The sequence below is a fragment of the Trachurus japonicus genome, chromosome 9 (assembly GCF_045865225.1).
Source record: "Trachurus japonicus isolate A0001 chromosome 9, Traja_1.0".
In the NCBI taxonomy this organism is placed as follows: Eukaryota; Metazoa; Chordata; class Actinopteri; order Carangiformes; family Carangidae; genus Trachurus; species Trachurus japonicus.
In genome coordinates, this window is record NC_140915.1 from 2,167,109 (window position 1) to 2,190,845 (window position 23,737).

The 23,737-nt window shown below is 45.6% G+C and overlaps 1 protein-coding gene across 1 annotated transcript in view; it reads right to left on the reverse strand.

Annotated features, from left to right (window-relative positions):
• Positions 1-506: 506 nt before the first annotated feature.
• Positions 507-23,737, reverse strand: part of LOC146980491 (uncharacterized) — a 33,008-nt gene continuing 9,777 nt past the window's right edge. The window contains exons 4-12 of the mRNA XM_085787967.1: positions 19,569-19,814; positions 18,916-19,471; positions 18,595-18,822; positions 18,227-18,507; positions 17,514-17,773; positions 17,182-17,430; positions 16,842-17,097; positions 15,370-15,512; positions 507-870 (exon numbers count right to left, since the gene is read on the reverse strand). Coding sequence (XP_085644093.1) covers positions 507-870; positions 15,370-15,512; positions 16,842-17,097; positions 17,182-17,430; positions 17,514-17,773; positions 18,227-18,507; positions 18,595-18,822; positions 18,916-19,471; positions 19,569-19,814 — 2,583 coding nt within the window. The remainder of the gene's footprint in view (positions 871-15,369; positions 15,513-16,841; positions 17,098-17,181; positions 17,431-17,513; positions 17,774-18,226; positions 18,508-18,594; positions 18,823-18,915; positions 19,472-19,568; positions 19,815-23,737) is intronic.

Sequence of the window (23,737 nt, forward strand, 5' to 3'; positions counted from 1 at the left end):
ACCGCTTGCCTGAGGGCGACAAGCAGCGGGTCGTCTACCCTCCCAGACACCGGGAGGGACAGCAAAAGGGGCGGTTCAAGGCAGCGAAGGGGAAGGACACCTCTTGCCCTGGGAAGCAGAGTCTCCAACGGTGAGTGTCATCAACAACATCCTGGTTTCCTCTGGTGAACATCTGCAGGACATTAATGCACTAACACTCTGCTCTCTGCCTTCTAGGAACGCACTCGGGCCCGGCAAATTGGCCCAGCGCCAGTCGCCTGGTGGACGACATTTGCCGCCAGCTCTGCAATCTCCACCCCAAGGCCACGCGGGTCGGCGGGATCACCAAGACCAGGTGGTCCCTCATCCTGTCCGACTACGTGGCCATCAGAGATGCAGTGCTGGCCAGCCCGAGGCTGATGGACCGAGATCCAGCTCTTTGAGCTAAACCAGAGGACCATCTCCCAGTGGTAAGAGTGACACACGAAGCTGCTGTGTGATTAGTCTGTGGATGGAAGCTGAAGAGTCTAACAACAGTCTGTGTTTGTCTCCAGGGCCTCCAGACGCCAGAAGGGGGACGACGTGGCTGTGCTGCTGCAGGGAACTGGCGTCGTCCCTGCAGCAGCTGTTGCCCCACAGCCTCTCCTCCCAGCAAAAGGGCTGTCCTTGGTGACGGCGGGACAGGGACAGCCCTTCCCCTTCCCCGAGGAGCCAGGACCACCACCTCCTTGTGCGCCTCCTCTCCCAGCAGTTGCGGCCCCCCGTCCTCCTCCAGCTGCCCCTGCTGCGGCCCCCCTCCCCTCCTCCTCCTCCAGTTGCTGCTGCGCCCCCCCCGTCCACGACTCCTTGCCCCTTCTCCTGCTGCAGTTACTGCACCCCCTCTTCCTCCTCCTACAGGGACCTCAAGGTCCTCTGGTTATAGGTGGAGGAAGGCAGTGGCTGCTGCTGGTGTGGCCCCCACTGCTCCTCCTCCTCACCGCCGCTCCTCCTCCTGCGGCCCTCACCGCTCCCTCCTCTCCTCCCCGCTCCTCCTCGTCGTCCAAATGTTGCTCCGCCCCCCGCCCCTCCCCCTCCTCCTCCTGTTTCACGAACAACAGCGTGGAGGAGGAGGAGGGCAGCTGAGGCTGCTGGGGGAGGGGACCAGGACCCCCGGCCTGGAGGAAAAACCCGTCGGCTGGGGGTCCAATACCTCTGTGCCCTGTGCGGCCAACCCAAAACATTGGACATTGGGCACAGTCGGGTGGGCGGAGCTTGGGTCTGTGGGGCGGGGAGGAAAAAGGACACGGGGGATGGGGGGGGGACCTAATTGTTAAGTTCATTTTCTATTTTATTTTTTATATATTATTTTGTGGAATTTTAAGTTTTAATTGTGTGATTTCTGTTTTTTAATTTTATTTATTATTTATTATTATTTACTTTATTAATTAAGGGCGGAAAAAAAACAAAATGAAAACTTTGCCCACACTTAAAGGGCTTTACATGGCATCATAACAACATCCTCTGTCCTTAGACCCTCACATCGACTGAGGAAAAACTCCATGGAAAACCCTTTTAACAGGGAAAACCAGGAGAAAGCTCAGGGTGAGCAACAGAGGAGGGATCCCTCACCCAGGACGGACAGACGTGCAATAGATGTTGTTGCAGACAAGAAAACAGTTTACAGTTTGTCACAGAATGTGCGAAATATGGAAATGTTAGCAGGAGTTGATGAAGGCAGCCCATTTTCAATAAAAAAAAACAACATTCACTTTAATAAAAAAAACCTTTTCAAAGAAAGAAAGTGTTTTATTGAAAATATATTTTTGATTGAATAATAATGACACAAATCTACCTGCATACTTTTATAGCTTGTCACACCAATCATTCAAAATGTCTGCTAAATTACTAATTGAGATTTTTTTTAAATTAGGAAACAGGAAACATGTGTGAAGTTTGAGATCACTGTGAACACTGTGACTCCTCCACTGGGTTCTATTTGTAGTTTCACTGTTCTACCACTAGATTTTGTGTGTACGCATGGTCAGACTTGTGCTTAAATTTACGCACGTTCCTAAGCACAAGTACAAGTTGATAAATTCCATACTTTGCGTGGGAATGTTCTTACGCACACATTTGTGCGTACGCACGGTTATCAACAGTGCGTAGAAAAGGTTCTAAATTCTGTCGTAGGAATGAAATTTAAAATGTGTGTAAGTACAAAAAAATCTGTATTTATCAAACGTGCGGACACCGGTCGTACGCACACTAGTAAGTAATCAGTGATGATAAATCCCACCTGTTCCTAACTACTATGGTTAGGGTTGTTTGCATTCAGAAACGCCTCCAATTGACCATATATGGTAGCAACAATCCCTTTAATAATGCGTGAATGGATTTTTTTCCCCACACCAAAATCATGGCAAAGAGGGCGGAGTAGAGGAGTTTCTCTGATACCGAGATTGAGGTACTTGTAGGAGAAGTTGAATCAAACCAAAAAATACTGTTTCGAACACTAAATGCAGGTGTGACCAACAAAATAAAAAATGCTGCGTATGGAGAAAGTAACAACTGCTGTTCATTCTGTTGGGTCAGAGGAAAGATCACTGAGAAATAAAAAAGCTGTCTTTTATATGAAGGTAGATTTGTGCCTTTATTCTTCAATCAAAAAATATATTTTCAATAAAAAAAACATTCACTTAAATAAAAAAAAAACCTTTTCAAAGAAAAAAAGTGTTTGTTTGTTTTTTTAAATTGAAAATATATATTTTTTGATTGAATAAAGACACAAATCTACCTGCATACTGTTATAGCTTGTCACACCAATCATTCAAAATGTCTGCTAAATTACTAATTGAGATTTTTTTTAAATTAGGAAACAGTAAACATGTGTGAAGTTTGAGATTGCTGAACACTGTGACTCCTCCACTGGGTTCTATTTGTAGTTTCACTGTTTACCACGAGATTTTGTGTGTACGCATGGTCAGAGTTGTGCTTAAATTTATGCACGTTCCTAAGCACAAGTACAAGTTGATAATTCCCATACTTTGCGTGGGAATGTTCTTACGCACTCAATACGCACACAATTGTGCGTACGCACGGTTGATAAATGAGGGCCCAGGGGTCTCATTTATAAAACTGTGCGTGGGATCGTTACTAAAAGGGTACGTACGGCCAAAAGCCAAGTTTTGCGTGCGCCAGTAAATATTCAGACTCATAAAACCATGCATACGCACACCTGCAAGCAAACTTCCCTTCATAAATCACAGAGTTCCTACAAGTGTGCGCAGCTGAATCCGCTTCACGTTCCGCCCTGTATACGCCCTGTTTTAACCCTAGATGGTCAATGCAAACCACCATATGAATGTGATCTGCATGTCAATGAGCCTGACGTGCTCTTGTTCCGTCGGTGTTGTGAAATCAGCTGCAGGTGTGAAAGTGACAACGTGACGTGTTGCTGCAGCTGTTAACGGCGTCAGCGGCTCAGAGCGCACACGGTGTTGTTTTGGTGCGCTGCCTCTCACATGCTGGACCCGGTTCAGCACATAGTTACAACAATGACAACAGTTCTAATCTGAAACCAGTTATTAACCTTCATCATGGTCTCCCTCTCCCTCCTTTCTCCTCCAGCCGCGGCGTCCTCTCCTCCTCCTGCGCTCTGGGAGTGGACAATATGACGGAGAGACGGTGGTGATATATAGAGAAGGAATTTTGATTTTGAATTTTCAGTTAGATTCTAAGAAGATGTTTCTGAAACACCAGTCCGATGCAAAATAAGGGCGCTGTTGAATTAAATCACTGTGGCAACATGGATCTAACGCATACGAGTTGAAATTAAATGTGTGACGGCCGATAATAAAAACATAATCGTTCTTCTCAATCATCATTTCCTGAGTCTGACTTCAGTTCACCACCACACCGTCTGTGTCGCCAATTCCCCTTTTCCTCCAAACCATGCGTACGCCTGGCTCAGAGTTTGCATAGAGCTGCGCACATTCTCCCGTCAAGTTTGTTTTTTATAGATCACAACCTTGGTGTGAAAAGTCACGTACGCAACTTTCAACCCCGTTTTGTGCGTATGCAACATAAAACTGTGCGTGGGATTGTTACTAAAAGGGTACGTACGCCCAAAAGCCAAGTTTTGCGTGCGCCAGTAAATATTCAGACTTATAAAACCATGCATACGCACACCTGCAAGCAAACTTCCCTTCATAAATCAGAGTTCCTACAAGTGTGCGCAGCTGAATCCGCTTCACGTTCTGCCCTGTACACGCCCTGTTTTAACCCTAGATGGTCAATGCAAACCACCATATGAATGTGATCTGCATGTAAATGAGCCTGACGTGCTCTTGTTCTGTCGGTGTTGTGAATCAGCTGCAGGTGTGAAAGTGACAACGTGACGTGTTGCTGCAGCTGTTAACGGCGTCAGCGGCTCAGAGGGGGACAGCCCTCCATTCCGACACACCTCCACTTCGACACCCCGCTGTTCCGAAATACCCCCACTTCGAAACACCGCTACTCCGACACCCCCCCCCCGCAGCTGTCCAAGGTGCTGAACCGCGTGACGTTGCTTCTGTGTTGTGGCTTGTCTGTGAAACATGCGCTGCTCAGGGACTGGGCAGATCTGTCCCACTTGCTTTCTCCCCGACTTCGTTGTTGGAGATCTCCCACACAGTAATAGAAATACACTTTATTTCCCCCCCCCTGCTCCGCTCGAGCACGGCCGGACCCGGCTTGAGCTCACAGGGGCGCGAGGCTGCTGCAGCCGCCGCTCGTGCTGACAGCTGACTGAGGGAGATGCTTTGGTTGGGTTTAGGCAATGAAGAAAGGAGTTGGTTAAGTTTAGTAAAAAGACCAGGTAGAGGTTAGACAGGCTAGAAGCATAATGAACGTTATGTCATTAATATGAAGTATTTGCTTGTTTTGCAGTTAATTATGCACATGATCCGTTTGACCCCAAAAAGGAAAAAAGGATCAATGCGCACTGCGCGCTGGGGGTTTCCCCATAGGTTTCCCCCAATAGCATTTTCGGAATAGCGGGGTCTTTAGAAAAAATAGAAAACCCCGCTATTACGATGAATGGAAGTCTATTGTCGGAAAGGCGGGGCTTCGGAAAGGCGGGGTGTAACCGGCTCAGAGCGCACGCGGTGTTGTTTTGGTGCGCTGCCTCTCTAATGCTGGACCCGGTTCAGCACATAGTTACAACAATGACAACAGTTCTAATCTGAAACCAGTTATTAACCTTCATCATGGTCTCCCTCTCCCTCCTTTCTCCTCCAGCGGTGCCGTGGTGCAGAATTACGCACGGGGCTCACCGCTGTATTATTTACAGTAATTAGACTGATCGATAAAACTTTGAATAATTAGCAGAATCAGTTACATTCTGAGGAAGGATCAAACATGACACTTCTCTTGATAACAAGAAAACAGAATGTAAGGCAAGGCAAGGCAATTTTATTTGTATAGCCCGTTTTTACAAACAGTTTGTCTCAAAGGGCTTTACATGGCATCATAACAACATCCTCTGTCCTTAGACCCTCACATCGACTGAGGAAAAACTCCATGGAAAACCCTTTTAACAGGGAAAACCAGGAGAAACCTCAGGGTGAGCAACAGAGGAGGGATCCCTCACCCAGGACGGACAGACGTGCAATAGATGTTGTTACAGACAAGAAAACAGTTTGTCACAGAATGTGTGAAATATGGAAATGTTAGCAGGAGTTGATGAAGGCAGTCTCTGGTGAGGGGAGGGGGGCGGTCAGCTCGATGGGAGGACTGGGTGGCAGACTGGTCCATGGGAAGGAAGGGGAGGCCGGTCTAACAGCAGGGGAAGGGGTGGGAGGGGGGGGCGATGCAGGCGGCGGCTGGTGCAGAGAGATGGAGCTCCGGTGGATCTGTGGAAACACAGAGAGAGTGCGAGACACCAAGGCCAAACTACAAAGTACAACAGAAAATGACAGAGCGCACGCGGTGTTGTTTTGGTGCGCTGCCTCTCTAATGCTGGACCCGGTTCAGCACATAGTTACAACAATGACAACAGTTCTAATCTGAAACCAGTTATTAACCTTCATCATGGTCTCCCTCTCCCTCCTTTCTCCTCCAGCGGTGCCGTGGTGCAGAATTACGCACGGGGCTCACCGCTGTATTATTTACAGTAATTAGACTGATCGATAAAACTTTGAATAATTAGCAGAATCAGTTACATTCTGAGGAAGGATCAAACATGACACTTCTCTTGATAACAAGAAAACAGAATGTAACAATTGTGCGAACGATTACTGGATTTTTTTTCCCAGGGTTTGAGATTTAATTGACTCAAGATCATATGTTCACACAGTATCATAGGAACATATAGTTATTTACACCATGTATTTATCCCATGCAGCCGCGCCGTCCTCTCCTCCTCCTGCGCTCTGGGAGTGGACAATATGACGGAGAGACGGTGGTGATTAAATATAGAGAAGGAATTTTGATTTTGAATTTTCAGTTAGATTCTAAGAAGATGTTTCTGAAACACCAGTCCGATGCAAAATAAGGGCGCTGTTGAATTAAATCACCGTGGCAACATGGATCTAACGCATACGAGTTGAAATTAAATGTGTGACGGCCAATAATAAAAACATAATCGTTCTTCTCAATCATTATTTCCTGAGTCTGACTTCAGTTCACCACCACACCGTCTGTGTCGCCAATTCCCCTTTTCCTCCAAACCATGCGTAAGCATGGCTCAGAGTTTGCTTAGAGCTGCGCACATTCTCCCATCAAGTTTGTTTTTTATAGATCACAACCTTGACGTGGAAAGTCACGTACGCCACTTTCAACCCCGTTTTGTGCGTACGCAACGGTTAATAAATGAGATTTCAGTTTGTTCGTATTGTAGTTTACTAGCCAATCAGAGAGGGGAAAGGCGGGACTTTCCCGGACCTATCCTACGAAAAAAAAAAACCCAGAAGAATTACGATGGCAAGTTGCATTGTCAAAATGTACCGGAACGTTTATTGAAGTTCCAATAATTGTTCATTCAATAAATATTCAATAGTAATTCATTCATTCATTACTTACTCTCTCTATCATCTAAATCACCTGAGTCACCTTATTTTATTTCATCTATTTATTTTATTTATTAGTGGTTACCTTTTCTGTGTGGCTTGTTTCTGTTGCTGCTGTGACCAAATTAATTTTCCCCTTGGGGATCAATAAAGTTTTCTGATTCTGATGTGTTGTGCAACAGTCAAGTCATGTGCAAGTGTGTGAGACATGTGTCTGAACAAATGTGTAGGAAAAAAAGCCTGCATTCATTTCTACTCTTGAAAACTTTTATTGAAAAAATACAAAACACACACACAGTCACAGCAATATTAATTTTAAAATGTTTCAGGTAGTCCTCCTGCTGCCTGGTGTGACAAGGCAGGGGTCTGAACCCAAGCGCACGACTCAAAAAGCTTGGTTGCAATATCAACAGGGTTTATTATATCTTCTCGAGGATAAAACAAAGAACAAAAATCCACTCTCTTGAGGGATAAAACTGGAGAACACAAAGTCATTCTTACGAGGAAAAAAATCCTGGTAACACAAGGGAAAACCTAACATGGGGCATGGAGTCTCTCGGGTCACAGGACAAGACGAACTGACACAGAACAAAGGGAGACACTGACTAAATACACGCACACACAAGGAAATGGGGACCAGGTGGAAACAATCAGGGCGGGGCAGACAATCAAACTGGCAGGGGAACACGAGAGGAAGGGGCAAGTCACCTGAAACGAGAGGAGAGGTAAATTACAAAATAAAACAGGAAACCATGAGACGCTTGCTTTTTCTGTCCAACGGAACTTTTTACCTAAAAATAAACATAAAATGAATAAAAACATAACATGTACGTATGTCTAATACCTTCCTTATACATGTGCCCACTCTTGTTTCTTTAAACATGTTGGGTTTTGGTCATTTTCTGCCATTATCTTTTCAGTTCTCATCTATACCTTACATATGATAAAGGGTACGTATTTTTGGAACAGTTGGATATATGACTGCGCTGTGAGAAGCAACTGAATGTGGACAATCACTTCAAATTGAGTGTCTCATTGTTCCAGAGATACATGTGAAAAAGAATATCCCGTCCTTTTTATATAATCCAAAATGTTTACTATTGTTGGTGTGGAAGAGACCAAATATCATCCAAACTAGGCCTGTACAATATGAGCAAAATGTCCAAAAATCCCAGGGTGGACAGCAGCTGGATGTGCACTGGAATGGCTTCGGTGCGGTTTGTCTCTCGCTCCAACAGGGGTTGCAAGTTGCGGCATAAATCCAATAAAATGTTTTTAGGGAAGCGGTACCTGCTAAGAAGCCATTCTGTGGATTCACTGAACAGATCAGCACGGTCTTTGAAAACGCGCTCCCTGCGAAGCATACGATTCTCCACGTCCTCCAACAGCGCAATATAAGCCATGCTTGTATTTGTAGCTGATTGTAAGACTTCTTTTGAGGTTGTCCTGTCATAGCTGTCTTACAGCTTGGACGCACTAGACGCGGAACCGAAGCGCAGCGCCCTGGAGCGGAGGGAGTTTCAGATCGGCGCACATGTTAACCGGTCTGCCTGGCCGAGGATGGTGGCCATTGTTCTCTGTCGAAGGAGGCGGGGGAAAGGGGGGATTTTGCTCTTGCGTGGTGTGGAGCAGAAGATTGTGGAGGACGTGGTTGGACTTGTTCCAATTGGACATGTTCTGGGACGTTATGTACTCTGTTTTTATACTTCAATGACGTCATATATGTTTTGAGATATCATGTGTTAGTACTTGAACGCACATAACCTGATGTGTGTGAACATGAAGCCAGATATTGTGACTCTAGCCTGATAACCAAGGACATAATGTAACTGCTGAGTTCTCTTAGTCTGTCAGTTAGGTCTGTTGCATTAGATACACACCTGAACAACAACACACACATCATGTTGCTTATCACATTCTGAGAACATCCAACCTCTGTACGGGGCAGGCCCAGCCCAAGAAGATAAATGTGACCCATTTCCTGAAATCTGGACTCACTCCTAACCGAGATCCTGCGAGAGCTCTGTCACTTTGAGTCCAGCGCTGTACTTTATCTGTGACCTGAGTAAACACTACTACTTTTGTACAAAAGACTTCTCTGGTTTGTTCTTGGGCTTCCAATACAAAGAATCGGGACTAACAAATGGTGCCATGACCCGGATTGGTTGACTCTGAGACTGTGTCTGACTGAGGACCACCAGAGTGGATCGAAGGAAAACTTTTTTCAGACAATTCAAAGCCGGCTAAACGAAGGGTAAGCAGGAAACCTTTTCTATCAAATTTCTGCACATTGACAGAAGGCTATGCCAACGGGAGTTATTCTGGATAGATACTCTAGACACACTTCAACCAATGGGCCTGAACGAGGATTTCGATTTGCATGTTATGTTGTAATCCAAGACATTTTTCTAGAATGTAGAGACTATGGTTTATGATGGCTTTTAGCCTGATACCCATTCATAGCTCTTCACTCGATTAATGTACTGGTTTTCTTTCTTCTTCCTTTTTTTCTTATAGGTGTTTCATGTTTGCATATGTGTTTTTTCTAGATTGTTTAAGAAAAAAATGAATTGACTGTGTTTCACCCTGTAAACTGCAGGTTCCAAGAGGTGGAGCTTCCACCATCAGGGTGCACACAGGTGTATTGCATATCACTGATTGGATTGGGGAGTGTGTGTGTTTTTCTACCTGCCTGTCCATTGTCTCAGTGTATTGCTCTGATGAAGGTCGTCTGAGACCGAAACCTTAGCCTTTAATAAAGTAAATTGCATAGATCCAAGTGTGCGGAGATTTTTCCCTTTACTTTGAATACTTTATATGTGACCATTCAGTATACAAGACAATTCTCTTAATGGTATGAAACACAGCTTTTTTTTTTTTTTTTTTTTTTCAAAAGTTTTAGGGATGTTAGGATTACCTTATTCAGACAATTTAATTTAGTAGTCTCCAATGTGCAGAAATTTGATAGAAAAGGTTTCCTGCTTACCCTTCGTTTAGCCGGCTTTGAATTGTCTGAAAAAAGTTTTCCTTCGATCCACTCTGGTGGTCCTCAGTCAGACACAGTCTCAGAGTCAACCAATCCGGGTCATGGCACCATTTGTTAGTCCCGATTCTTTGTATTGGAAGCCCAAGAACAAACCAGAGAAGTCTTTTGTACAAAAGTAGTAGTGTTTACTCAGGTCACAGATAAAGTACAGCGCTGGACTCAAAGTGACAGAGCTCTCGCAGGATCTCGGTTAGGAGTGAGTCCAGATTTCAGGAAATGGGTCACATTTATCTTCTTGGGCTGGGCCTGCCCCGTACAGAGGTTGGATGTTCTCAGAATGTGATAAGCAACATGATGTGTGTGTTGTTGTTCAGGCGTGTATCTAATGCAACAGACCTAACTGACAGACTAAGAGAACTCAGCAGTTACATTATGTCCTTGGTTATCAGGCTAGAGTCACAATATCTGGCTTCATGTTCACACACATCAGGTTATGTGCGTTCAAGTACTAAATTGGAACACATGATATCTCAAAACATATATGACGTCATTGAAGTATAAAAACAGAGTACATAACGTCCCAGAACATGTCCAATTGGAACAAGTCCAACCACGTCCTCCACAATCTTCTGCTCCACACCACGCAAGAGCAAAATCCCCCCTTTCCCCCGCCTCCTTCGACAGAGAACAATGGCCACCATCCTCGGCCAGGCAGACCGGTTAACATGTGCGCCGATCTGAAACTCCCTCCGCTCCAGGGCGCTGCGCTTCGGTTCCGCGTCTAGTGCGTCCAAGCTGTAAGACAGCTATGACAGGACAACCTCAAAAGAAGTCTTACAATCAGCTACAAATACAAGCATGGCTTATATTGCGCTGTTGGAGGACGTGGAGAATCGTATGCTTCGCAGGGAGCGCGTTTTCAAAGACCGTGCTGATCTGTTCAGTGAATCCACAGAATGGCTTCTTAGCAGGTACCGCTTCCCTAAAAACATTTTATTGGATTTATGCCTCAACTTGCAACCCCTGTTGGAGCGAGAGACAAACCGCACCGAAGCCATTCCAGTGCACATCCAGCTGCTGTCCACCCTGGGATTTTTGGACATTTTGCTCATATTGTACAGGCCTAGTTTGGATGATATTTGGTCTCTTCCACACCAACAATAGTAAACATTTTGGATTATATAAAAAGGACGGGATATTCTTTTTCACATGTATCTCTGGAACAATGAGACACTCACCAAATTTGAAGTGATTGTCCACATTCAGTTGCTTCTCACAGCGCAGTCATATATCCAACTGTTCCGAAAATACGTACCCTTTATCATATGTAAGGTATAGATGAGAACTGAAAAGATAATGGCAGAAAATGACCAAAACCCAACATGTTTAAAGAAACAAGAGTGGGCACATGTATAAGGAAGGTATTAGACATACGTACATGTTATGTTTTTATTCATTTTATGTTTATTCTTAGGTAAAAAGTTCCGTTGGACAGAAAAAGCAAGCGTCTCATGGTTTCCTGTTTTATTTTGTAATTTACCTCTCCTCTCGTTTCAGGTGACTTGCCCCTTCCTCTCGTGTTCCCCTGCCAGTTTGATTGTCTGCCCCGCCCTGATTGTTTCCACCTGGTCCCCATTTCCTTGTGTGTGCGTGTATTTAGTCAGTGTCTCCCTTTGTTCTGTGTCAGTTCGTCTTGTCCTGTGACCCGAGAGACTCCATGCCCCATGTTAGGTTTTCCCTTGTGTTACCAGGATTTTTTTCCTCGTAAGAATGACTTTGTGTTCTCCAGTTTTATCCCTCAAGAGAGTGGATTTTTGTTCTTTGTTTTATCCTCGAGAAGATATAATAAACCCTGTTGATATTGCAACCAAGCTTTTTGAGTCGTGCGCTTGGGTTCAGACCCCTGCCTTGTCACACCAGGCAGCAGGAGGACTACCTGAAACATTTTTAAATTAATATTGCTGTGACTGTGTGTGTTTTGTATTTTTTCAATAAAAGTTTTCAAGAGTGGAAATGAATGCAGGCTTTTTTTCCTACACATTTGTTCAGACACATGTCTCACACACTTGCACATGACTTGACTGTTGCACAACACATCAGAATCAGAACACTTTATTGATCCCCAAGGGGGAAATTAATTTGGTCACAGCAGCAACAGAAACAAGGCACACAGAAAAGGTAACCACTAATAAATAAAATAAATAGATGAAATAAAATAAGGTGACTCAGGTGATTTAGATGATAGAGAGAGTAAGTAATGAATGAATGAATTACTATTGAATATTTATTGAATGAACAATTATTGGAACTTCAATAAACGTTCCAGTACATTTTGACAATGCAACTTGCCATCGTAATTCTTCAGGGTTTTTTTTTTTTCGTAGGATAGGTCCGGGAAAGTCTCGCCTTTCCCCTCTCTGATTGGCTAGTAAACTACAATACGAACAAACTGAAAGTCCAGTGCCCTCATTTATTAACCGTTGCGTACGCACAAAACGGGGCTGAAAGTGGCGTACGTGACTTTCCACGTCAAGGTTGTGATCTATAAAAAACAAACTTGACGGGAGAATGTGCGCAGCTCTAAGCAAACTCTGAGCCATGCGTACGCATGGTTTGGAGGAAAAGGGGAATTGGCGACACAGACGGTGTGGTGGTGAACTGAAGTCAGACTCAGGAAATGATGATTGAGAAGAACGATTATGTTTTTATTATTGGCCGTCACACATTTAATTTCAACTCGTATGCGTTAGATCCATGTTGCCACGGTGATTTAATTCAACAGCACCCTTATTTTGCATCGGACTGGTGTTTCAGAAACATCTTCTTAGAATCTAACTTAAAATTCAAAATCAAAATTCCTTCTCTATATTTAATCACCACCGTCTCTCCGTCATATTGTCCACTCCCAGAGCGCAGGAGGAGGAGAGGACGGCGCTGCTGCATGGGATAAATACATGGTGTAAATAACTATATGTTCCTATGATACTGTGTGAACATATGATCGAGAGTCAATTAAATCTCAAACCCTGGAAAAAAAAATCCAGTAATTGTTCGCACAATTGTTACATTCTGTTTTCTTGTTATCAAGAGAAGTGTCATGTTTGATCCTTCCTCAGAATGTAACTGATTCTGCTAATTATTCAAAGTTTTATCGATCAGTCTAATTACTGTAAATAATACAGCGGTGAGCCCCGTGCGTAATTCTGCACCACGGCACCGCTGGAGGAGAAAGGAGGGAGAGGGAGACCATGATGAAGGTTAATAACTGGTTTCAGATTAGAACTGTTGTCATTGTTGTAACTATGTGCTGAACCGGGTCCAGCATTAGAGAGGCAGCGCACCAAAACAACACCGCGTGCGCTCTGAGCCGCTGACGCCGTTAACAGCTGCAGCAACACGTCACGTTGTCACTTTCACACCTGCAGCTAATTCACAACACCGACAGAACAAGAGCACGTCAGGCTCATTGACATGCAGATCACATTCATATGGTGGTTTGCATTGACCATCTAGGGTTAAAACAGGGCGTGTACAGGGCGGAACGTGAAGCGGATTCAGCTGCGCACACTTGTAGGAACTCTGTGATTTATGAAGGGAAGTTTGCTTGCAGGTGTGCGTATGCATGGTTTTATGAGTCTGAATATTTACTGGCGTACGCAAAACTTGGCTTTTGGCCGTACGTACCCTTTTAGTAACGATCCCACGCACAGTTTTATAAATGAGACCCCTGGGCCCTCATTTATCAACCGTGCGTACGCACAAATGTGTGCGTATTGAGTGCGTAAGAACATTCCCACACAAAGTATGGGAATTATTAACTTGTACTTGTGCTTAGGAACGTGCGTAAATTTAAGCACAACTCTGACCATGCGTACACACAAAATCTAGTGGTAGAACAGTGAAACTACAAATAGAACCCAGTGGAGGAGTCACAGTGTTCAGCAATCTCAAACTTCACACATGTTTACTGTTTCCTAATTTAAAAAAAATCTCAATTAGTAATTTAGCAGACATTTTGAATGATTGGTGTGACAAGCTATAACAGTATGCAGGTAGATTTGTGTCTTTATTCAATCAAAAAATATATATTTTCAATTTAAAAAACCCTAACACTTTTTTTCTTTGAAAAGGTTTTTTTTTTATTTAAGTGAATGTTTTTTTTATTGAAAATATATTTTTTGATTGAAGAATAAAGGCACAAATCTACCTTCATATAAAAGACAGCTTTTTTATTTCTCAGTGATCTTTCCTCTGACCCAACAGAATGAACAGCAGTTGTTACTTTCTCCATACGCAGCATTTTTTATTTTGTTGGTCACACCTGCATTTAGTGTTCCAAACAGTATTTTTTGGTTTGATTCAACTTCTCCTACAAGTACCTCAATCTCGGTATCAGAGAAACTCCTCTACTCCGCCCTCTTTGCCATGATTTTGGTGTGGGGAAAAAAATCCATTCACGCATTATTAAAGGGATTGTTGCTACCATATATGGTCAATTGGAGGCGTTTCTGAATGCAAACAACCCTAACCATAGTAGTTAGGAACAGGTGGGATTTATCATCACTGATTACTTACTAGTGTGCGTACGACCGGTGTCCGCACGTTTGATAAATACAGATTTTTTTTGTACTTACACACATTTTAAATTTCATTCCTACGACAGAATTTAAAACCTTTTCTACGCACTGTTGATAACCGTGCGTACGAACATTCCCACGCAAAGTATGGAATTTATCAATTTGTACTTGTGCTTAGGAACGTGCGTAAATTTAAGCACAAGTCTGACCATGCGTACACACAAAATCTAGTGGTAGAACAGTGAAACTACAAATAGAACCCAGTGGAGGAGTCACAGTGTTCAGCAATCTCAAACTTCACACATGTTTCCTGTTTCCTAATTTAAAAAAAATCTCAATTAGTAATTTAGCAGACATTTTGAATGATTGGTGTGACAAGCTATAAAAGTATGCAGGTAGATTTGTGTCATTATTATTCAATCAAAAATATATTTTCAATAAAACACTTTCTTTCTTTGAAAAGGTTTTTTTTATTAAAGTGAATGTTTTTTTTTTTTATTGAAAATGGGCTGCCTTCATCAACTCCTGCTAACATTTCCATATTTCGCACATTCTGTGACAAACTGTAAACTGTTTTCTTGTCTGCAACAACATCTATTGCACGTCTGTCCGTCCTGGGTGAGGGATCCCTCCTCTGTTGCTCACCCTGAGCTTTCTCCTGGTTTTCCCTGTTAAAAGGGTTTTCCATGGAGTTTTTCCTCAGTCGATGTGAGGGTCTAAGGACAGAGGATGTTGTTATGATGCCATGTAAAGCCCTTTGAGACAAACTGTTTGTAAAAACGGGGTATACAAATAAAATTGCCTTGCCTTGCCTCCCTGCCCGTCAGCTTGACATCGGCGTCCCTCCCCTCCTCGGACTGCTTGGCCTCGCATCAGGTGCCACACATCCAGCCGCACCACCAGCTCCTGCCACTCCACGAACATGGCAGAACCCTTGTGACAGCACTGTGGACAAAGAGAAGAAGACGTACCTTTGACGCGCAAAGCGTGGTGGCCATTGTTCTCTGTCGAAGGAGGCGGGGGAAAGGGGGGATTTTGCTCTTGCGTGGTGTGGAGCAGAAGATTGTGGGTTCGATCACGGTCCCGACAGGCAGGAGACAGGAGAGCAGTCTCTCTGTCAGTGACAACAGCACTCCCTGGTGTTGGGACAGAGGGGCTGCCCCACAGGCGGACTCAGGGGGTCCTGACCTCTGACCTGCCTATCTGTCTACATTAATGAATGTGTTTATTATTTAATAAATGCTGATATATTGTCATGTAGTTTTTTATTATTTTATCATTAGTATTATTTATTATCAGTGCAATAAAAATAAAGTATCTATCTGTCTGTCTGTCTGTTATTGTGTCCATCCTTGCAGTCGGACCAGCGGTGCTCCCTTCCTGACCTGGAGGACGTGGTTGGACTTGGACCAGTTCCTGAGGGCCAATGTGTTATAAGCTCTTAATAAATGCTGATAGATTCATGTCACATAGTTTCTGCTGCTAGCTTTTGAAAAGTTGTATTATTTTATCAGTGAAATAATAAAGTATCTATCTGTGTTATTTGTGACCTTTTTTCCAATAAAAGCACAGTATAACAGCCAGTTCGCTGCAGACTGGCTGGTGAACACAGCAAAGCATCAACAGCAATAAGTAAAAAGAACAAGAAACATTATTATTTGTTTAATTTATTATTTATTTATTGTGTAAGTGTGGGCAAAGTTTTCATTTTGTTTTTTCTCCGCCCTTAATTCATAAAATAAATAATAATAAATAATAAATAAAATTAAAAAAGAGAAATCACACAATTAAAACTTAAAATTCCACAAAATAATATATAAAAAAATAAAATAGAAAATAAACTTAACAATTAGGTCCCCCCCCCCATCCCCCGTGTCCTTTTTCCTCCCCGCCCCACAGACCCAAGCTCCGCCCACCCGACTGTGCCCAATGTCCAATGTTTTGGGTTGGCCGCACACAGCACAGAGGTATTGGACCCCCAGCCGACGGGTTTTTCCTCCAGGCTGGGGGTCCTGGTCCCCTCCCCCAGCAGCCTCAGCTGCCCTCCTCCTCCTCCACGCTGTTGTTCGTGAAACAGGAGGAGGAGGGGGAGGGGCGGGGGGCGGAGCAGCATTTGGACGGCGGGGAGGAGCGGGGAGGAGAGGAGGGAGCGGTGGGGGCCGCAGGAGGAGGAGCGGCGGTGGCCACACCAGCAGCAGCCACTGCCTTCCTCCTCCTGTACTTGGTGGACCTCGAGGCCCCAGTAGGAAGAGGAGGAGGAGGAGGAGGAGGGACCACAGCAGGGGCAGCTGGAGGAGGAAGGGGGGCAAGGAGTTGAGGACGGGGGGCCGCAACTGCTGGGAGAGGAGGCGCACAAGGAGGTGGTGGTCCTGGCTCCTCTGGGAAGGGGAAGGGCTGTCCCTGTCCCGCCGTCACCAAGGACAGCCCTTTTGCTGGGAGGAGAGGCTGTGGGGCAACAGCTGCTGCAGGGACGACGCCAGTTCCCTGCAGCAGCACAGCCACGTCGTCCCCCTTCTGGCGTCTGGAGGCCCTGGAGACAAACACAGACTGTTGTTAGACTCTTCAGCTTCCATCCACAGACTAATCACACAGCAGCTTCGTGTGTCACTCTTACCACTGGGAGATGGTCCTCTGGTTTAGCTCAAAGAGCTGGATCTCGGTCTGAGCCATCAGCCTCGGGCTGGCCAGCACTGCATCTCTGATGGCCACGTAGTCGGACAGGATGAGGGACCACCTGGTCTTGGTGATCCCGCCGACCCGCGTGGCCTTGGGGTGGAGAGTGCAGAGCTGGCGGCAAATGGCGTCCACCAGGCGACTGGCGCTGGGCCAATTTGCCGGGCCCGAGTGCGTTCCTAGAAGGCAGCTGAGCAGAGAGCAGAGTGTTAGTGCATTAATGTCCTGCAGATGTTCACCAGAGGAAACCAGGATGTTGTTGATGACACTCACCGTTGGAGACTCTGCTTCCCAGGGCAAGAGGTGTCCTTCCCCTTCGCTGCCTTGAACCGCCCCTTTTGCTGTCCCTCCCGGTGTCTGGGAGGGTAGACGACCCGCTGCTTGTCGCCCTCAGGCAAGCGGTGCCAGAGAGCGATGAGCCGGTCTACCCTCGCGTCAGAAAGCCCCTGAAGGTTGCGAGCCTCCAGCAGGGCCCTGGCCAGCTTCTGGACATGCTGGTATCCAGGCTGGCCGTCAGGACCCTGCATCTCCTCCTGAGGACAGACGAGACACAAGGAAGACATGAGCAAAGAGCCAGGAAGCTTCTTCACATCTACACTATAATAATAATAATACATTTTATTTATCAGCGCTTTTACAGGAGCTCAAAGACACTTTACATACAGAAAAAATTCAGTTACAAATAAAGACAGTGTAAAACAGTTAAAAACACACACAAAATGTATATATTAGCTGTAACTGTATATTGTATGTCTGTCTATATGTTATATGTTATGTAACCTGCACCAATAAGCTGTACTGAAAGCAAATTCCACCAGCTTGGCTGTGTGGTCATTAAAACAATCAATCATATTAAAAGCTGATTTAAAAAGGTGAGTTTTTAACATGGTCTTGAATGTTGGGAGGTGAGTGTAGGAATACTACTAGAATACTAGTATTATTCTATTGTTATTATTATTACTGTTAAACTGAATCAGTGAACTTACCTCAGGGTCTGAGGAGACAGGCTGACCTTCAGGGGCCTCGGGAGGGGGGGCGGTCGGAACGGATGGCTCAGACCTGGGTGCGTCAGCTGGATTCCCTGACTGGGCTGCTGCTGGGGCATCGGGCACGAAGGCGGTGGGGTCTTCCTCGTCCGCCACGATACCCTCGTCGTCGTCGATGGTGTCGACGGCAGCAGCCTCATCCGGAGCGTCAGGGTCCAAGCTGACATCCTCAAGCACCTGGTTGGTCTGCTGGTACAGGTACTCAACCCCGATGAGCTCCCCTGTCACAGAAACAACCACAAAACTAAGGCTTGGACAAATGCTAGATGTTTTTTAGTTTTTAAGTGAAGACACACCAGGTCTCCTACCTGTGTACGCAGCAGGCTTGGTGTAGTCCTGAACCATTTGAAGGCCAAGCACCCGTTGGCTCTTCTGGTTCAGGACGTGCTTGAGGTGGCCACTGTAGGAGTGCAGAGGCGCCCGGTGTTGTCCTCCAGCTGCATCCGGCGGTGCAGCTGCTGCTGCGCGGTCCTCGTTCCACCTCACCAGTCCATCTACCAGGAACGCCTGAAAGTACTTGGCACTTGCACTTGTTCCTGAGGAAGGAGGTTTCACATGAAAAAGTCAATTTTATTTCTATGAGGACACAGAATATATTTAATCTAAAGCCCTGGCACACATTCAGATACCTGGGATGAACCGGTTGAGGTGGAAGGACTCCAGAGACATGGAGCCCCTCGCGCAGCGATAAACCGGCAGCACGACCCCGCCCTTGGTCAGGCTGCCGGTCCTGGTGTACAGCTGCACGCCTGGTGGGTCCTGGATGCAGCTGAGATGGCGCCTCTGCGTACTCCAGATGTCCTGGATGCGGAAAGCGTCAAGCAACGGGATGCCCAGGGTGTCGTTTCCTGCCGGGCCGCCGAACGTGTCCAGAAGATCCTGGATGAGGAGCGTCGACTCCTCGGCCCCACGTGTCCTGCGACGACAGTGGAGCCGCCACTCCTCCCTGGTGATCTTCTGGATGATCTGGTCCTCGGTCAGGTCGACCATCCCGTGCCTCCCCCCCAGCTGGGACCGCTTGGCCTCCACGAGACGGCCTGCATCTTCGGCGTCCACCTCGAAGATGCAGTGAGACAGCTGCCTCATGAACGCAGGGTACAGCTCGTGGCTCTGCGTGGTGGCACCTGACGCAAAGCGCCGCATCAGGTGCCAGATGTCGAGCCGCACCACGAGCTGTCCCCACTCCTGTGATCCAGAAAGATAAGAATATGTTAAACTGTTCATACGACATATTAACAGACAGTCACTGTGAGCATTCTGATGTTCAGTCTCTCTGTCCCACCTCGAACAAGGCAGCTGTCTTGGACACGCCGTCCCGCTTGCAGCAGTCACGGTCCACATAGATGACCTCTGGGGGGGGAACCCCGGCGAGTTGGTACCGCCTCATCAAGCCGGCCGCCATCCGGGACAGGCCCTCGGAGCCCTCACTGCACGTGAGGACGCTCATGAGGACCTGCCCGTGCTCGTTGCCGACGTTGGTGACCCAGGCGGCTGTGTCCGAGGCGGCACCTGCGAGCTTCTTCGTCACCTGATAGGAGGAGAGAGACAGAGAGAGACAGAGAGAGAGACTTCACATGTTAATGTTTCACACACACACACACAGTGTGACAAATGTGAGATGCACTGATTCTTTACATGGTAATGGTGATCACTATTAGCTCATTTAACTGATGGGAGAAGGACATTTTTGTCCACTTTACAAGTAACAGCAGGTCAGAACCAGACCGCTGTCACAATGCACTGTATTAGAGAGATGCACTGATTTTTTACAGGGTTAATGGCGCTGGCGTCTGTGTGTGTGTGTGTGTGTGTCAACATGACACGGTCGCCGTTAGCGCCCGTTATTAATTAACTCGTTAAAAAAACACATGTAAACCTGAATTACTAAGCTCATTTAACTGATGGAAGAAAGACATTTTTGTCCTCTTTACAAGTAACAGCAGGTCCGAGCCGCCGCCGATGACGGCAAAACCTCCGGTAGTTAGAAGACACTTTAGGAGTGAAGGCGGAATAATAAGAAACAAACTAAACAACGGGAAACAAAAATGACATGTATGTTTTCTACTTTACACGGTCTAACATTCGGCTAATAAATCAAACAGTGTAAATAAGTATAAAGTGAAAGTGAAAGACAAGACATAAACATGAAATGTGCAAAAGCAAACAGAAACTTGACAGACATGACAGTAACTTCTTCATATGTGAGTGACAACCATCGACTACAATACTTTTAACTGTTACTGTACACGAATAACCAGGGTTGGGAGGGTTACTTTAAAAATGTATTCCGTTACAATTACAAGTTACCTGTTTAAAAATGTAATTAGTAACTTACTCTAAGTATCACAAATTTTAAGTAATGTAACGGATTACTTTTAGTTACTTTTGGATTACTTTAATACCAAACATTTGCAAATTAAGTCACGCAGCCATCACGCATCAATCCACGTAGACAGGTTTTGCACAGTGGTTTGCACTTTGCACAGATAAGTCTTAAAATAAATGTGTGCATTGCAACACCTTCTCATCACAATCCACGCCATCTACAGTTCACAGATCAGCTGTTATTAAAACACAACTCATCAATAACAGGATCGTGATATTGGACCACCGCTCACATTAGCTACACAAGAAACCTTTATCAATGAATCCACACTCAAACCGAAGCAACAATAGTACTAAACAAGCTATTATTACAAGGTTTACAACAGACAACCTGGGCTGTGCGTGTGTGTGTAAAGAAGAGAGGGAGAGAGAAAGTGTGTAACCTGCTAGCTGTTAGCTGGGGAACTGCCCATTGGTCCGACCTCCCATTGGTTCGACCTCCCGTTACTCCGACAAAATCAACCACAAGTCGGACCAATAGGAGGTCGAACCAGTGGGTGGTCCCGTTAGTTTGAACTGTCATCGCTACTTTGTGACAAGCTCTTCCATTGATAGGAGCATGCAGTTTTCTCTCTCTCTCTCTCTCTCTCCAGGAGCCAGATCATGTCAGATCGCGCACAACCATCATAAATGCTGATCAAGATGTGTAAACTGATAATCAAAGCCCCCCCTCCCAGAGTACAGAGTAAAAGAAATACACTTTTTTTCCTCTCCCCCCCTCCGCTCGAGCACGGCTGAACCTGGCCGGCTTGAGCTCACTTCACGGGCGCGAGGCAGCTGCAGCCGCCGCTGCTGCTGACAGCAGACTGAGAGAGAGAGAGAGAGAGAAAAAAGTAAATTTGGCTTTGGTTAGGTTCAGACAATGAAGAAAGGAGTTGGTTAAGTTTAGTAAAAACAGCAGGTAGAGGCTAGACAGGCTGGAATCATAATGAGCCTTATATGTTATTGATATGAAGTGCTTGTTTTGCAGTTAATTATGCACATGATCCGTTTGATCCCAGAAAGGAAAAAAGGATCAATGCGCAGCCTCTGTTTCCTTTCTGATTGCGTCCGTCTGTCTGTTCGGAGTGGGAGAGAGAGACAGAGAACCCAATCCACCTGTCTGTAATGGAAGTTTGATTTGATATGAGTGTCAAGGTTTAATTACGGACACTAATGAGCGCGCAGCAGTGCGTAAAAGTTGTGCGTAATGACAGCTCCTTGTTGGTGAAACACAATAAACTGCACCTCTTCTTCCACGTGTGTCTTATTGACAGGTGGAGCCTATATGAATAATGATATAAATGCATAGTGAACGGTAAGAATGGAGAGTTGGACTAATAACTAGTCCAGTTTGAACTAATGAAGACCTCCCGTTAGTTCCAACTCTCATTACTCCGATTGTCGGACCAATGGGAGGTCGGACTAATGGGAGGTCGGACTAATGGGAGGTCGGACTAATGGGAGGTCGGACCAGTGCCATGGACCTGCTAGCTGTTAGCTACCGTAGCTCAGGTGTCGGTCTCCCGTCAGGTAAAAGCTGCCGTTTATTCCTCAAATGAAGCTCGTGAAGTTGTTGAGCCTCTCCGGTACAGTTACCCGGGAACTGCCCATTGGTCCGACCTCCCATTGGTTCGACCTCCCGTTACTCCAATAAAATCAACCACAAGTCAGACCAATAAGAGGTCGAACCAGTGGGTGGTCCCGTTAGTTCGAACTGTCATCGCTACTTTGTGACAAGCTCTTCCATTGATAGGAGCATGCAGCTTTCTCGCTCTCTCTCTCTCTCTCTCTCTCTACGCACATCACACACATACACGCGCGGCCCAGAATATCACCATATTCAGTCAGAGAGCCAGATCATGTCAGATCGCGCACAACCATCATAAATGCTGATCAAGATGTGTAAACTGATAATCAAAGCCCCCCCTCCCAGAGTACAGAGTAAAAGAAATACACTTTTTTTTCTCCTCCCCCCTCCGCTCGAGCACGGCTGAACCTGGCGGCTTGAGCTCACTTCACGGGCGCGAGCCTGCTGCAGCCGCCGCTGCTGCTGACAGCAGACTGAGAGAGAGAGAGAAAAAAAAAGTAAATTTGGCTTTGGTTAGGTTCAGGCAATGAAGAAAGGAGTTGGTTAAGTTTAGTAAAAACAGCAGGTAGAGGCTAGACAGGCTGGAAGCATAATGAGCCTTATATGTTATTAATATGAAGTGCTTGTTTTGCAGTTAATTATGCACATGATCCGTTTGATCCCAGAAAGGAAAAAAGGATCAATGCGCAGCCTCTGTTTCCTTTCTGATTGCGTCCGTCTGTCTGTTCGGAGTGGGAGAGAGAGACAGAGAACCCAATCCACCTGTCTGTAATGGAAGTTTGATTTGATATGAGTGTCAAGGTTTAATTACGGACACCAATGAGCGCGCAGCAGTGCGTAAAAGTCGTGCGTAATGACAGCTCCTCGTTGGTGCAACACAATAAACTGCACCTCTTCTTCCACTTGTGTCTTATTGACAGGTGGAGCCTATATGAATAATGATATAAATGCATAGTGAACGGTAAGAATGGAGAGTTTGACTAATAACTAGTCCAGTTCGAACTAATGAGGACCTCCCATTAGTTCGAACTCTCATTACTCCGATTGTCGGACCAATGGGAGGTCGAACTAATGGGAGGTCGAACCAGTGCCATGGACCCCAGTTACCCATCACTGCTGTTGAATTAGCCGCTAAACTGCTGGGGCCTGTTGTTGGAAAGTAGAATAAAGATATCCAGGATAAGTGGAAAAGCCAGGTTGGACAAAGTCTCATAAGTCCATCTGGTTCCAGGGTGCCAATCCGAAGGGCCGCCACTCCGAACGTTTACTTTAATTTGTCGGAATGCCGACCCTTAATTATTTATGAGAAAAGGGTGTCATTACGAACCTGAAAGAAAGGGTGCCATTCCGAACCTGAAAAAATCTTGAATGGTTTAAGGCACGGAGTAAGCAAATGTTGTTACGGTGGTAGCGTAGTGGTCAGAGCATCTGATTTTGACGCGGTGGATCAGGGTTCGACTCCCGGGGGAGATACATATTAACTGAGATTTTATTGG